Source organism: Nilaparvata lugens, chromosome 4 (genome assembly GCF_014356525.2).
Source record: "Nilaparvata lugens isolate BPH chromosome 4, ASM1435652v1, whole genome shotgun sequence".
NCBI classification, from domain to species: domain Eukaryota; kingdom Metazoa; phylum Arthropoda; class Insecta; order Hemiptera; family Delphacidae; genus Nilaparvata; species Nilaparvata lugens.
Window position 1 is genome coordinate 5067119 of NC_052507.1, and position 17008 is coordinate 5084126.

Consider the following 17008-nt stretch of genomic DNA (forward strand, 5'->3'; position numbering starts at 1 on the left):
TATTATTCGACAAAGCCGGTGTTACTATCCTTTTCTAAGTCCACAACGATGCCAATTATGTTTTTGACAGTGTAGAAATATAATTAATCAATGCAGAGAATCGGCATCGCTATTCTTCTATCTTTATCCACTGCCATTATAACGTGGACCGCACTATATCATCCTTGTGACTGACCCTCTAATGGCGTCGTTTTCAAAACCAACCGATAAGACAAGATACCTCTGTTTTTAAACTCTGTGGGTGATGACGACTTTTTTTAGTTTGTAGAGTTGGTACGCTTAAAGTTTGCTGAGCAGCAGTGACTCGTAGAATTTCATTTGTTGGTTAGGCCTGTATCATTTTCTATGGTAAGTAAATTTATCAGAATTTTACTAAAATTATAAATTATATTCTATCTTTATTGTATTGAAAACACTTCATATATATTCTTCCTTCTAAATATAACCAATCCACAACATTAGATAAGTTTTTTCCGAAATAGAACAGTCTTTTTGCTCAGTTGTTTTGCTATCCATCTCGTTCTTTTTAGCTTATAACTTTTTCATTTTACTATTACCACAATTCAATATAGGCCTAAAATTTTTAAAATGTCTTTCTAATTCTTTATATTTTTCCAATTATGTAATGAGTTTGCAATAGCGTAAAACATTAATTATACATTTTCCGTAAAGCAAGAAAAGAAACAATATCGTACTCAAGGCTTGTTATGAATGTGAAGAAACAATGTAGTTTTTGTACTTTCTGTATAGACTAACAAAACACAAACAGAACAATTAAATCTGTTCATTTTTAGGAAACATCGAATTTTTTTTAGAAGTAGCCTAGGCTATTTGATAAAAGTTCGTATGGTAACTTATTATTTTGTGGGTAGATAGGCTATTAGTTGTCACAATCATGCATGTCCTACAAAACATTGATCCAAGCTGACCATTTATTTTCTACTTTGTCAACTTATAAACAAGTCTTAACTTACAACAAATATAATATTGAGCTATTATCCCTATTATCAATGTGTTTGTTTACCTATACAGTGGTTCTACGACTAGTCGTTACAGTATAGTATACCACCTCTACCTTCATCTTAGGTGAGGTTTTTCAACTTGGCTAATTTGTATTCTCTTATGAACCTCTAAACCTTAAATTAGAATATTGACAATTACAGTTGGAATTATTGTTAAAAAAGGATTAAACATTATCTAATATTGACTGATTTATTTTTGAAAAACAGAATCAAACTTAATTTATTTTATTTTCTAGGGTCAAAATCAGTCGGCCGGTGGGGGCTCGGGGGGAGACAAAAAAGATGATAAGGATAAGAAGAAAAAGTATGAACCGCCCATTCCAACACGTGTTGGAAAAAAGAAGAGAAGAACGAAGGGCCCAGATGCAGCCACCAAACTTCCGCAAGGTATTACTCTTTAAAATCCATTTATTCCTACTTCAGATTGTTGAGTCACAATAAACAAAGTACTTAGGGTATCAAGTAAAACAAAGTATTTGTCAGGCAGCAGAACCCGGCAGATGGGCGACTGATCCATGGAGTGCAATAATCACAAATTCGAAAGATTCAAATAGGCTATCTTAGTTCTCTTATCACGGAAGATAATAATGTTGGAGATAATTAACTGAGCAAAGTGAGGTCTAAGATTCAAGTCGACGTTTTTGCATTACTCTTTATGTTTAAATGTTTATATGTTGCGCATTTACAGCGAAACGCAGCGAAAGATTTTCATGAAATTTGACAGGTAAGTTTATGTTCCTTTTTGAATTTCGCGTCGACGAATACATAAGGTTTTGTTAAATTTTGCATTCTAAGGATAATACAAAAGGAAAAAGAGTTTCCTTCGAACACCAATATTACCGTAAAAAACAGTCTTTGAATTCATCGTAAATCAGCTGCCTAGTAGACTGTTCAATACCACCCGTTCAAAAACATCGAACATCTTGAAAATGTATCTTTCCATCAACGTTAGTAGACAGTTGTCTACTAACTTTGTCTTTCCATAAGCTGAGGCCATGATTCTAGTTTGAAGTTTGGAGCTATTGATAGAAAACATTTTTTTTACATTTTTCTTTTTAATCTAATGATTAAAATTGCAACAAATATTATTGAAAAGAAATTGATTCCTAAAATCATGAAAAGTGAGAAATGAAGTTTGTAGGAAATCAGCATTATGGTAGTTTATTTTGTTAATTTCAACAGGAGTGAGGTTCATGCCTACCATGAGAGGGGCCAGCTGCACCACCACAATACCAGGAGACGTGGCAACATTGACCTGCCCTACTCCAGACTATCGAAAGCACATGAATGCTACCCCTTACGGATGCTAAAAAATTTTAACAGACTGCCAATTTGTGTTCGTGAGCTGGAGTATGGGAAGTTTTGTAGGCTGGTTCGAGAAAAACTTATCAACTACCCTCTCTACTCATTGAGAGATGATGAGACCAGTGGACTTGTAGACCAGTTTGAGATTGTTTAATGAGTTACTATGGCAGTCCATCTACAGAGCCACACGAAACAACCTATCTGCGGCCATCTCTTGTTATTTGTGTTTTGATTGTTTTATATTTTGAGTCTGTTTGGCGACTGCCGGTCATGGACTGAATATACTGAATTACTGAACACATTTTTCGCCAACACAGAATTTTCTATGATGGGTTGATTGGATTGGCGTATCGACCTGATAACAGAGCTCATACTCACATTCCGGGACGACACGTCACGGTACGATAAGAGAGAAAGCTCTATGTTTATTTCGGATTTTTTCTAGACATTTTAAATTGATAAATTATTTATAAATTTCTGAGAAAACAACAGGTCAATGTAACTTACTGAGCGCGAGATCTACTGTTCACAGTTAGTTAGGGCCTGCCCAGTAAATGTATTCAGGAACTCATTTCCGCTGTGGCTCTGGAAGGAACTTCTGCCAGTTAGAGGATTTTTTTTAATGAAAGCTTGAAATGAGAATCATGTTTTTTGTTACTTGGCACGATCTATCCAGGAAAACCTGGCCTTGATCACGACATTGTATATTTGGAGCTGATATAAAAGCAAAAATAGCAGCCGGAAATCGATGTTATCAGGCACTTAGCCAATGAAAACACAAATATTGAAATTGTCAACCACTTTTATTATTATACAGGGTGTCCCATGAAAGGTGTAAAAGCCGAAGACCATGGATTCTACATTGAATTTGCTACAAAAAATAACCAGTAAAATTTTCTTATATCGACCTTAGTTTTCGAGATATTTTGATTTTTCGATATTTTTGAAAAACGTCAATAACTAGAAAACTATCAGTCAAAATCTAATTCCAAGGACATGGTTGGTAATAGGAAGAAATTTCTTATAAGATTCATATAATTTGTTCCTTTATTTCACGTTTTTGAACGTTTTATGAGTGTTCAAACTGTTCGAAATTTGGCTTTGAACTCGACGAATGTACTTTATCAACAGTTGCAAGGCAGAGAATTGTCAACGCTTTACTTTTCTTTCTCCACTGCCATTATAACGTGGACCACACTATAGTGGAGAGAAAGCTAGGTTGGCAGCACTGCCGGGTATTGCTAAACAGATTGGGAGAGAAACAATTCGCTTACTCTGTACTCTATCCCTCTCACTTTCAACCAATTTGCAATTTTTTCAAATTACACTTTTCTCTTGTGACTGAACCATCTTCAATATTAGTCTATATGTAGAATAAACTACGAAAATTTATCAATCGCAATAGTTATTAGGCTATAGAAAAGAAGTTCAGAAAGTAGCCTACTTTCCCAAAGACAAAGCTCAAGTTGGGGAAAATATTTAAATTTTCTATTACAGTATTTTAAATTTGTTATCAAGTTGATAAGGATCTGTAGTGACAAATTATTTCGAATTGTGTATGTAACTCACTGTTGACTTTTCAATTGGTTCTTGGCAATTGACTAGATAGGATCTTGATCCTTCTTTTCCTACGAATTCCTTTTCTGCTGGACAGAAAACAATAACGTTGTTTCTTACGGGAGAGTTCATACATTTGCAGAATGATTATGTGTGAACACTCCCATATGAACTAAGGGTGTACTTTCTCTGTCCAACAAAGCAGAAATGATTTGGAAATCAGGGTATTGATGTTAACAGTTTCATTTCTTGCTATTTTTTTTAAATAACAGCATCAATACATTACTTTCGTGAATTTGAAGGAGTAGTTCAATATTATAGAAAATAACTAGTACCCTTGTAGTCGTGTAGCCTATAATTTAAATTAATATTACAAGGGTAACAGTCATTTTACATAATATTGAACATTCAAGTATCCCTATTAGAGTACTCTATTGAAGGGGTAGATGTTTCCATCCTTGAAGGAACCTCCTATATGCTAGTGTTACTCCAATACTCCGATGTTTCTCCAATGAAATAAGAAACTGAAAAGTTATCCTATGAACTTTCATTATAACTTGATCAAACTAACTGTACAATGAAATGAAGGATTGTTAATTAAGTATGGTATATGAGAAGTCTCCAAATCATTCTATTTTCATTCTTTTCACAGTAACGCCCCATACAAAATGTAGGCTAAAATTATTGAAATTGGAAAGGATCAAGGATTATCTTCTGATGGAGGAAGAATTCATCCGCAACCAGGAAAGACTGAAACCACAGGAGGAGAAAAATGAGGTGAGCTCTCAGTTTTTCATGTATTCTATTCTATTATACAGCGTGATTCAAAAATAATACCACAACTTTGAAAATCTGTATTTAATCAAGGAAACATAATATAAACTTGGGTTATAAATCAAAATGAAGAGTATTAAAATAAGTTTTTCCCCACTAGAAAACAAGTTTACAAATGTTCAATGTGACCCCCACCAGACACTCGAGTGATATCTTTCGAGCCAAGCAGCTCGAGACAGAGCACTTCATCACTGGCCTCCAAGAAGCCCTGAGCTCACCCTTTGCGATTTTTTTTTATGGGGGTACTTGATTAATAATGATTTTAATATCAAAAACAAAGTAATTTTGTTCAACATGATTTGGAGCGCATAACTCAATTGTGAAGCGTATCACTGAAATGAAATAATAATCGACAAGTACCATGATTCAAAAAGAATACCACAACTTTAAAAATGTATAACTCTGCAAACAATAAACAGAGAGTAAAGCACTATCTGTCATCGATTTGAGGAAGCTCTGAAGTTTTTTAGTTCCTTATTTAGTCCCATTGGCACTCATCTGTCCGTGCCTATTTGAATGAAAACTATCCGAGGCAATGGATCGGCTGCTAAGCAGCTCAAGACAGAGCACTTCATCACTGGCCTCCAAGAAGCCCTGACCTCACCCTTATTTATTTTATTTATTCATAGACAATAGATACAATGCAGGTAAAAAACAACAGGCATTCGCCCAAAACTGCTTTAAACCTTAATTTGGAATACACAGTCTACAGGTTATGGGGGTACGTTAAAGATAAGGTGTATCGACCGCCTCTACCAGCTAACATTGAGGAGCTCAAACAAGAAATAACAGCAGCTATACAAACTGTTACGCACGATGTGCTACTGAGGGTGTGCAACGAGTTCGAGTATCGTATTGATATCACTCGAGTGGCACATTGAACATTTGTGACTTGTTTTCTAGTGGGGAAAAACTTATTTTAATACTCTTCATTTTGATTTACAACCCAAGTTTCTATTATGTTTCCTTGATTGAATACAGATTTTCAAAGTTGTGGTATTCTTTTTGAATCACGCTGTATTATTATTATCATCAGTAAAAATAATAATAATAATATCGAGTGACCTGGCTGGCTAAGGTCTGGTGTCAGAGTTTTCAGGTCGCAACTGATCAATTTCAGGGCCTCTGACATGACCTAACGACTGCTTTTTAGGCAGCCGGGACCGACGGAGTAACGTGTCCATCCGAAACACGGATTATTATCAGTGATTACTCTATAATTAATCAATCATGTAAATTGAGTCCTCTCATATAGGCTAAACTCATAATTTTTTATTCGTATGTTTCTGAACTAGGCATATGAATTGAAAATTTGAAATTGGATTTTGAATAATGAATGCTTAAACATTTTAGAGCCACTCTATCAATATTTCCCTGTGTAGAAAATTTATTTGATCAACCTGATCAAAATAGGCAGATCGATACTTTCAAGAGCGAGTTACATAGTGTTCGATAATTTCAAATCAACATATCTTATTGATAGATAATATAGCAGCAAAACTGTGCTCCTATGGAAAAATACATGCGAGCGAAAAGAGTCTTCTGGTTTCTTTTTTGGCTGATTCCGCTGGGGGTCCAGTGGGAAGTCTCCTGGTCTGCCGGCTATTGCTGAATATGTATTATGAGCTTATTAAAGACAATTATTCAATGCAGATTCTAATGCTGAAACATGTGACCATTAATTTGTTTTAATACTCACACTTGTTTTAATGCTTTATATAAAGTAATGTGAGGGTTTCTATGTTTAATGGTAGAGAGAACTTTAAAGTCCTATCTCCGCCTAGTATATAAATTATATTTTCATCTGACTGAAGATAAGATTTATTACTATTATATAATAATTATAAAATTATTACTCCAAATGTCATGGTGTCTCAAGCTTTATTTTACACAATTGTTATATTATGCTGCATGCATTATTGTGCGCTTTTAAAATATTGCAATTATGTACAGGGTTATCATAAAAGAATGGTGCGGCTTCGAACATTGTTTTAAGAAAAACCAAATTACTTACAGTTAATGTTTTTTATTCACCTAATTTGTCGTCTGAAACAGTTTTTTACATGATTAATAACTTTCAATAAGTGCGCCCTTAGTCGCTCGACAAATGTCCAAACGATAATAAATTTCTCTCTTGACATTCGATAACATTTCTTCGATTATGGTTGTCATTGGTTCTTCAATCCTGTTTTAAAGTGGTTCAGTTCGCGATTTCTTGTGAATAAACAATGTTTTTGATGTAAATTTACAAGAAAAAATCTACCTGAACCACTTAAAAACAGGATTAATGAAGCAATGACAACCATAACCAATGAAATGTTAGCGAATGTTTGGAGAGAAATTGATTATCGTTTGGATATTTTGTCGAACGACTAAAGGCGCACATATTCAAATTTAACAATTATGTAAAAAACTGCCTGAGACGACAAATTAGATGAATAAACATCATCAACTGTAAGTAATTTGGTTTTTCTTTAAACCATGTTCGAAACCGCACCATTCTTTTATGATACCCCTGTATAATTTTGGCTAAATAAGCTCAATTCAAATTCAATTCAATGTCATGTAATTTATGTTAAATGTATTCCAGGAGGAGAGATCTCGCGTGGATGACCTGAGAGGAACTCCAATGTCGGTTGGAACATTGGAAGAGATCATTGATGACAATCATGCGATCGTCTCTACTTCGGTTGGAAGCGAACACTATGTCAGCATTCTCAGCTTTGTAGACAAGGATCAGCTGGAGCCTGGGTGCTCCGTACTACTTAATCATAAGGTGAGTATTTCGAACGTAATTAATCTATGGCATTCCAATGAATGGAATGCCATAGGTTAGTATCTTCATTCATAGATTCGAATAAAACTAGTAGTTCTGTGAACAGTAGACCTCACGCAGTATTCTCATCCACAATATTACCTGATTGAAACTATAGACCTTATGGAAATACAGCAATAGACTGGCTTCTCCACACATCTGTGTAATCACTTGTCAGCTGATTTATGATGAATAATTCTATAGTCTGGTTTTTACTCTAATATTAGTGTATGAAAGAGGCTCCTTTTTCTCGAAAACGGCTCCAACGATTTTGATCAAATTCATACCTCAAAAAGACATTGATAAGCTATATCAACTGCCACAAGTCCCATATCTGTAAAAATTTCAGGAGCACCGCCCCATCTTTGCAAAGTTTGATTTTAGATTCCCAATTATCAGGCTTCAGATACAATTCAAACAAAAACATTTAAGTGGAAAAGATTTAGCATAAAAATCTCTACAATTCATGTTCAGTAACATTTTCACCTAAAATTGAAAATAAGCTCAAAATGCGAGAAAATAAGATTATTAAATTGCAAACTGTTGGCAACTGTTGATTCTATTAAATCATTCACCATGAAGAGATAGCAGAATTCGTGTGTCTCCAGCGTTTTTGGCCTGTCACCAGCTGTCTCAGATCTTAGAATAGTAGACTTGAGATGAACGTGAACGGTTACAGGCGATCTACGCTCTACGAGCTCTGGCAACAGACTGAATTGGAAAAGCGACTAAACTAATGGCTAGTAATAACAATGCAGTGCTACATCAGCATTATAAAGGGGGTTACCAATTGTAACTATGGATTATTAACGGCTACTAAATTCTGTTAGCAAAGCGTCAGTTCAATCCAGATCTAATATACAGAGTGAGCCTTATGAATGGGAACCCATCAATAAGTTGGAGACTATTGTAGATATAATACTGTAACTTTCAGGATAAGTTATTGATCAAAATACTCTACCTTTTGACGTACAACTGAAATAATACTGTAACTTTCAGGATAAGTTTTTGATTAAAATACTCTACCTTTTGACGTACAACTGAATTTCAACCCCTCATAAGGGGGTGACTTAGGGGTTGTAACTCAAATATTTAAAATCTAAATATTTTAAATGTAAACACCCATTGTGTGGCACATCATTTTAAAAGCCTTTTTAAAACAAGAAAGATGGCATCGATAAAAAAGCTCTATAATACTTGTATTCAAAATGGCGACTGATTGAAGTTTCAGTTTTTAAAGAAATGATGGGTTGTAACTAAAATATTTTGTATGTAAACAACCATTATGTGATGCATGATTTTAAAGGCCTTTTCAAAACGAGAAATATGACATCAATAAAAATGTTCTATGATACTTTTATCCAAAATGGTGGCTGATTGAACTTAATCAATTATTTCTTCAAAAATTAAAACTTTAAATTCAGTTGTACGTCAAAAGGTAGAGTATTTTGATCAATAACTTATCCTGAAAGTAACATAATTATATCTACAAGAGTCTCCAACTTATTGAAGGGTTCCCATACATATGACTCACTCTGTATATCAAGTCTCGTTTGTTATGTGTTTCATTTTGAGATTAAACCATCAGTTTATTCAACTCAGTATTTCTGTTTGTATAATATTGTTTGTCACTTTTGTCTTTATAGGTTCATGCGGTTGTTGGTGTATTATCCGATGATACAGATCCCATGGTGACTGTGATGAAACTTGAAAAGGCACCACAAGAAACCTACGCCGATATTGGAGGTAATACGCATTTTAATTTGGAAACTTCCCATTTATTCGTAGCACATTGTAAAGATAATTCAGTCAAGTATAATTAATAATTTCGGCGATAATAATTTCATGATTAGCACTTGGAAATGGATCTAAGGAGTAGAAATGTTGTGAATTATTAAAATACACCGTGATTCAAAAAAATACCACAACTTTGAAAATCTGTATTTAATCAAGGAAACATAATAGAATCTTGGGTTGTTTGTTAATCAAAATGAAGAGTATAAAAAGTAAGATTTCCCCACTAGAAATCAAGTTCACAAATGTTCAATGTGACCCCCTCCAGACACTCGAGTGATATCAATAAGATACTCGAACTCGTTGCACACCCTCAGTAGCATATCGGGCGTAAAGGTGCGTACAGACTTTCGCTCTGCTCCGCAACCGAACGTCACTCCAGCAGAGCGATTGATGATCGACCGGCGAGCAACAGTGGTTCGACCGGGGAACGCGAGAAGATCTAACATCTTCCGTAACGTTCATGATGGGTGCGTGGGTGAGCGACTGTGGTTCGATGGAGGAACGAGGGCGGTACGAGGAAGGAGCGTGCTCGGTGCGGGTTGGAAGCGCGAATATGTGTACGCAGCTCAACAGTTCGTATAGCTGCTGTTATTTCTTGTTTGAGCTCCTCAATGTTAGCTGGTAGAGGCGGACGATACACCTTATCTTTAACGTACCCCCATAACCTCTAGACCGTGCATTCCAAATTAAGGTTTAAATCAGTTTTGGGCGAATGCCTGTTGTTTTTACCTGCATTGTATCTATTGTCTATGAATAAATAAAATAATTGGATAAATAAGGGTGAGGTCAAGGCTTCTTGGAGGCCAGTGATGAAGTGCTCTGTCTCGAGCTGCTTGGCAGCCGATCCATTGCCTCGGATAGTTTTCATTCAAATAGGCACGGACAGATGAGTGCCAATGGGGTGGTGCTCCAAATAAGGAACTAAAAAAAACTCTAGAGCTTCCTTGAATCGATGACAGATAGTGCTCCACTCTCCGTTTATTCTTTGCAGAGTTATCAATTTTCAAAGTTGTGGTATTCTTTTTGAATCACGGTGTATATAATCGGTACTTGTCGATTATTATTTCATTTTAGTGATACGCTTCATACTTGAGTTATGATCCTAATCATGTTTAACAAACTTTCTTTGTTTTTGATATTAAAATCATTTTTAATCTCATTTTAAATTATTATCAATCTTATTTTTAATTATTATTAATCTCATTTTTCAGGTCTCGACACTCAGATTCAGGAGATAAAGGAGTCAGTAGAACTGCCTCTGACTCACCCGGAGTATTACGAGGAGATGGGTATAAAGCCGCCCAAGGGCGTCATTCTGTACGGTCCCCCTGGCACCGGCAAAACCTTGCTAGCCAAGGCGGTCGCCAATCAGACATCCGCCACCTTCCTACGTGTTGTCGGATCCGAGCTTATCCAGAAGTATCTTGTGAGTAGAACTGCATCTCAAACATTACAATTCAATTCCTAGAAAAGGATAGTGCTGTATGGTTTGTCGAATGATAGACAAGGATAGCAACACCAATATTGATCAAATACTGTTATTATAACGTTGTCCTCACTATGGATTGAATTTCTCCTCATAATCTCAAAAGTTTTTTCTTACTTTTCTGCATCAAAAACATTTCTGTTTAGTTGTTTCTATACATTCTACATCGATTGAGATTGACATTGACAAGAGCCATTTTTCATATCCATATTTATTTACTTGTCGTGAATAGTAATACATAATAAACGACAATTGTCATGCAATACAAAATAGAAAACAGACCACTACATAATAAAATGATCAAATAAAAAAAAAGAAATTAAGGTTAGAGCAAACACATAAATGTTTAACAGAAGCAAACACAAGTGTAAATCAATTGAAAATGGTCTTGAAGAGTTGGCTACTACTGTAGTCGAGCTACATCATCAAGCTCATACTCTACCATCATTGAAGAAGGATTAAAGCCCGATATAATTCATCATGTACCCTTTTTAATTTTGAAGAGTTGAAACTACTTGTGTTGTGGTAGGATTAAAGATTGTGGTAGGATGTGTGTGGAAGGATTAAAGCCCGATATAATTCATCATGTACCCTTTTTAATTTTGAAGAGTTGAAACTACTTGTGTTGTGGTGAAATAAAAGGGTTCAAATTCTGTGGGTGGTGACATTTTTTCAGTTTGTAGTGTTGGTACTCATGAAGTTTGCTGAGGAGATTCGTAGAACGTCCCTTTATTTATAAATTTGGTCTGTTTTTTTCGGTAGGGAGACGGGCCGAAACTGAAATAACTAATAAAACTACTGTTATTAATAAATTTGTTGTTTTCTTCGGTAGGGAGACTGGCTAAAACAAACACACACACAACTCATTCACATTCAACCACCCATCACCACTCATGCCCGGTTTCATCAACCTCGATCAAATATAGCCTAGCCATGGTCAATTAGACCATAGTCAAAATTTGATCACTCGTTCAAACATACAACTGTTCCACCAACCTCGGGATTGATCAAAAATCCGTCGGTGAACATGGTCAACTCTTGTAGCTGTAGTTGGCCAACATATTTGCTGGCTTGCTATTTGCTACATCTGATTTTTATGGATAGAAATTACTGAGATATTGCAATTTTTCAAATGCTAATGAATTAATAATTATTATTAAACGAAAATCCAAATTAAATTCTGTAATATAGTAAATATAGTAACACCCCATGATACTCAATATCAGTTTCGCTGCTCATATTCAGAGAGTAATTTGCGCTGAATGCTCTTTTTACTTACCGTCAAGGCGTCATAAATTCAGATTACTGTACTTTTTTCTGTAATTACTTTACTGATTTTTCTTCATATTCATTATTTCGGGGCAGGCCCCCTGGACCCTCTTCTTATATATGCCCCTGGCACAGACGTTTTGTATAGTCACACATCTACATTAATTTATAATAATATTTCAAATTTGAATTGAATTCTTTCGTACAAAGAATTTACAAATCACCATCATTTTTGACAATTTTTTTCATGAACAAAAGAACATTCCAATTCTAATGAGATACATTGAAGCAGCAAGGTTGATCTAAGGATTGAATAATATAGGCCTACTGTGTAATAAAAGAGTAAAGCAAATCTTTTTCAAAATCTACTTTATTTTCTATAATATGATAATTTACTAATTAAAAGATTCCGAGAACAAACCTAATAAATAACTTACAACAACTAGATTCAATCCCACTAAAAACTTTGAAATTTTTCATTGCGTCAAAACATATGGTAACCTACAAACAAGCAAGGATTATAAGAATGTTTTTGTTTAACTTGTTTATAAAAAAAATAATGGCAATGAATTGATTTGATTTGAAGGAAATTGATCGAACCAGTCTTTTGACCGTGTTCAGATAATTTGATCGCCCGTTCGGCGGCAGTCGAACTTAACCATTGGTTTGACCATGGTTAAACTTAACTGGTGTTGGTGGAACGAATTATTTCTGATTTGACCAGCTGACAGACTTTAACCATGTTCAAATACCTTGACCAAGGTTGGTGAAACGGGGCATCAATCTGGATCAGAACACCCATTCTCCTCCCTATTTGAAAGAACTAAGTTAATAAAAAATTTTCAACTGATTCTCATTCATAAAGTTGTTCTTTTTTCGGTAGGGAGACGGGCCGAAACTGAAATAACTAATAAAACTACTGTTATTAATAAATTTGTTGTTTTCTTCGGTAGGGAGACTGGCTAAAACAAACACACACACAACTCATTCACATTCAACCACCCATCACCACTCATGCCCGGTTTCATCAACCTCGATCAAATATAGCCTAGCCATGGTCAATTAGACCATAGTCAAAATTTGATCACTCGTTCAAACATACAACTGTTCCACCAACCTCGGGATTGATCAAAAATCCGTCGGTGAACATGGTCAACTCTTGTAGCTGTAGTTGGCCAACATATTTGCTGGCTTGCTATTTGCTACATCTGATTTTTATGGATAGAAATTACTGAGATATTGCAATTTTTCAAATGCTAATGAATTAATAATTATTATTAAACGAAAATCCAAATTAAATTCTGTAATATAGTAAATATAGTAACACCCCATGATACTCAATATCAGTTTCGCTGCTCATATTCAGAGAGTAATTTGCGCTGAATGCTCTTTTTACTTACCGTCAAGGCGTCATAAATTCAGATTACTGTACTTTTTTCTGTAATTACTTTACTGATTTTCCTTCATATTCATTATTTCGGGGCATGCCCCTGGCACAGACGTTTTGTATAGTCACACATCTACATTAATTTATAATAATATTTCAAATTTGAATTGAATTCTTTCGTACAAAGAATTTACAAATCACCATCATTTTTGACAATTTTTTCATGAACAAAAGAACATTCCAATTCTAATGGGATACATTGAAGCAGCAAGGTTGATCTAAGGATTGAATAATATAGGCCTACTGTGTAATAAAAGAGTAAAGCAAATCTTTTTCAAAATCTACTTTATTTTCTATAATATGATAATTTACTAATTAAAAGATTCCGAGAACAAACCTAATAAATAACTTACAACAACTAGATTCAATCCCACTAAAAACTTTGAAATTTTTCATTGCGTCAAAACATATGGTAACCTACAAACAAGCAAGGATTATAAGAATGTTTTTGTTTAACTTGTTTATAAAAAAAATAATGGCAATGAATTGATTTGATTTGAAGGAAATTGATCGAACCAGTCTTTTGACCGTGTTCAGATAATTTGATCGCCCGTTCGGCGGCAGTCGAACTTAACCATTGGTTTGACCATGGTTAAACTTAACTGGTGTTGGTGGAACGAATTATTTCTGATTTGACCAGCTGACAGACTTTAACCATGTTCAAATACCTTGACCAAGGTTGGTGAAACGGGGCATCAATCTGGATCAGAACACCCATTCTCCTCCCTATTTGAAAGAACTAAGTTAATAAAAAATTTTCAACTGATTCTCATTCATAAATTTGTTCTTTTTTCGGCAGGGAGACAAACCGAAAATGAAAGAACTAATAAAACTACTGTCGTAACTGAGACTCAATCGTCAATTTCCTGCATTTTTCGGCAGGGAGACGGGCCAAAACTGAAATAAAACTATTGTGATAATGAGACTCATTCATAATTTTGGTGTTTTTTTCGGCACGGAGACGGGCCAAAACTGAATGAATCTATTGTGGTAACTGAGACTCATTCATTAATTTCCTGTATTTTTTGGCAGGGAGACGGACCAAAACTGAATGAAACTATTGTGATAACTGAGACTCATTCATAAATTTGCTGTTTTTTCGGCAGGGAGACGGCCAAAACTGAAATAAAACTATTGTGATAATTGAGACTCATTCATAATTTTGGTGTTTTTTTCGGCACGGAGACGGGCCAATACTGAATGAATCTATTGTGATAACTGAGACTCATTCATAATTTGCTGTTTTTTCGGCAGGGAGACGGGCCAAAACTGAAATAAAACTATTGTGATAATTGAGACTCATTCATAATTTTGGTGTTTTTTTCGGCACGGAGACGGGCCAAAACTGAATGAATCTATTGTGGTAATTGAGACTCGTTCATAAATTTGCTGTTTTTTCGACAGGGAGACGGCCAAAACTGAAATAAAACTATTGTGATAATTGAGACTCATTCATAATTTTGGTGTTTTTTTCGGCACGGAGACGGGCCAATACTGAATGAATCTATTGTGGTAATTGAGACTCGTTCATAAATTTGCTGTTTTTTCGACAGGGAGACGGGCCAAAACTGAAATAAAACTATTGTGATAATTGAGACTCATTCATAATTTTGGTGTTTTTTTCGGCACGGAGACGGGCCAATACTGAATGAATCTATTGTGGTAATTGAGACTCGTTCATAAATTTGCTGTTTTTTCGACAGGGAGACGGGCCAAAACTGAAATAAAACTATTGTGATAATTGAGACTCATTCATAATTTTGGTGTTTTTTCGGCAGGGAGACGGGCCAAAACTGAATGAATCTATTGTGGTAATTGAGACTCATTCATAAATTTGCTGTTTTTTCGACAGGGAGACGGGCCAAAACTGAAATAATCAATTAAACTATTTTCACTTTTTGTGTAGTTGAGAAGTTGATATAGTAGTAATTATTCATATTGAATGAAAAAGACTAAGAAATTGTCAAAAAACCACTGATTTATTGATACTTGGAAAGACCGGTTTCGGTTATTACACCATTGTCAATCTCTGATAAACTCAGTTTTATTTGTTTTGAGACCAGTGCGCTTTCAAAACTCAGTTTTATCAGAGATTGACAATGGTGTAATAACCGAAACCGGTCTTTCTAAGTATCAATAAATCAGTGGTTTTTTGACAATTTCTTAGTCTTTTTCATTCAATTAAACTATTGTGGTAACTGAGACTCATTCATAAATTTGCTGTTTTTTCGACAGGGAGACGGGCCAAAACTGAAATAATCAATTAAACTATTGTGGTAACTGACACTCATTCATAAATTTGCTGTTTTTTCGACAGGGAGACGGGCCAAAACTGAAATAATCAATTAAACTATTGTGGTAACTGACACTCATTCATAAATTTGCTGTTTTTTCGACAGGGAGATGGCCCGAAACTGAAATAAAACTATTGTGATAATTGAGACTCATTCATAATTTTGGTGTTTTTTCGGCAGGGAGATGGCCCGAAACTGAAATAAAACTATTGTGATAATTGAGACTCATTCATAAATTTGCTGTTTTTTCGGCAGGGAGACGGCCCAAACTGGTCCGCGAGCTGTTCAGAGTAGCCGAGGAGCATGCGCCGTCGATTGTGTTCATTGACGAGATCGACGCGGTGGGCACGAAGCGATACGACTCCAACTCGGGTGGCGAACGTGAGATACAGCGCACCATGTTGGAGCTGCTCAATCAGCTTGATGGATTCGATTCCAGGGGTGATGTCAAGGTCAGTGCTGTTCAATTAGAATACAAAATAATAGTTTAATTGCTTTAAAAATGTGCATTCTAGCAAGATTTCTAGTATACATTCACTTGAAAAACAGTTCTAGCCCAGTCAATGAAGGTCCAAAAAAGCAGTTTCGATCCAAAAATTAAATATAAGTAATTTAGAAATAAGGCATACACCATACCAAACACGACCAGCAGTATCAAACATTTTTAATATAAATTTTATTAAGTTAGTGGTGTGTAGACACCAATTCTCTTATTTTTGTAATATAATATATTTTCGAACAAAGTTCCAATTATTTTCATAAATACAAAAATTACTAAAAAACTTCTTAAAGAAATAAATATATGGGTTGAACAGAATATTTATTATAGACTACCTAAATTCTAATAGTTTCATAATTTCGTTACCAGCTCCATTTTGGTTATGTGTTGAATGAGATTTCTTTTTTTTGTCATTGTACTACCTATTGGATTTTTGTTACTTTTAATTTCTTTATTTATATAATTTAATTTCCTGTATGAACTCACAGCCAGTGCACAAGTTTACTTTGATGGCTGTGCCAAGTATGTGTAAAAATGTATTTCATCTCATTATTTGTATTGTACATTGGCAAATAATATTCTTATTCTTATTCTTGAAAAAAATAAAAGCTGAATCTCCCACCATCGATAGAACCCTCCCAGAGGGTCATTCTCCCAAAAGTCCCAAGAAATCCCCTTGGAGC

The 17008-nt window shown here is 34.9% G+C and overlaps 1 protein-coding gene across 1 annotated transcript in view; it reads left to right on the top strand.

The window, feature by feature from the left end:
* The first annotated feature begins 252 nt into the window (after positions 1-252).
* Positions 253-17008, top strand: part of LOC111043501 (26S proteasome regulatory subunit 4) — a 28188-nt gene continuing 11432 nt past the window's right edge. Inside the window, exons 1-6 of the mRNA XM_039425559.1 lie at positions 253-348; positions 1259-1409; positions 4537-4661; positions 7309-7494; positions 9180-9279; positions 10542-10756. Coding sequence (XP_039281493.1) covers positions 346-348; positions 1259-1409; positions 4537-4661; positions 7309-7494; positions 9180-9279; positions 10542-10756 — 780 coding nt within the window. The 5' untranslated portion in view covers positions 253-345. The remainder of the gene's footprint in view (positions 349-1258; positions 1410-4536; positions 4662-7308; positions 7495-9179; positions 9280-10541; positions 10757-17008) is intronic.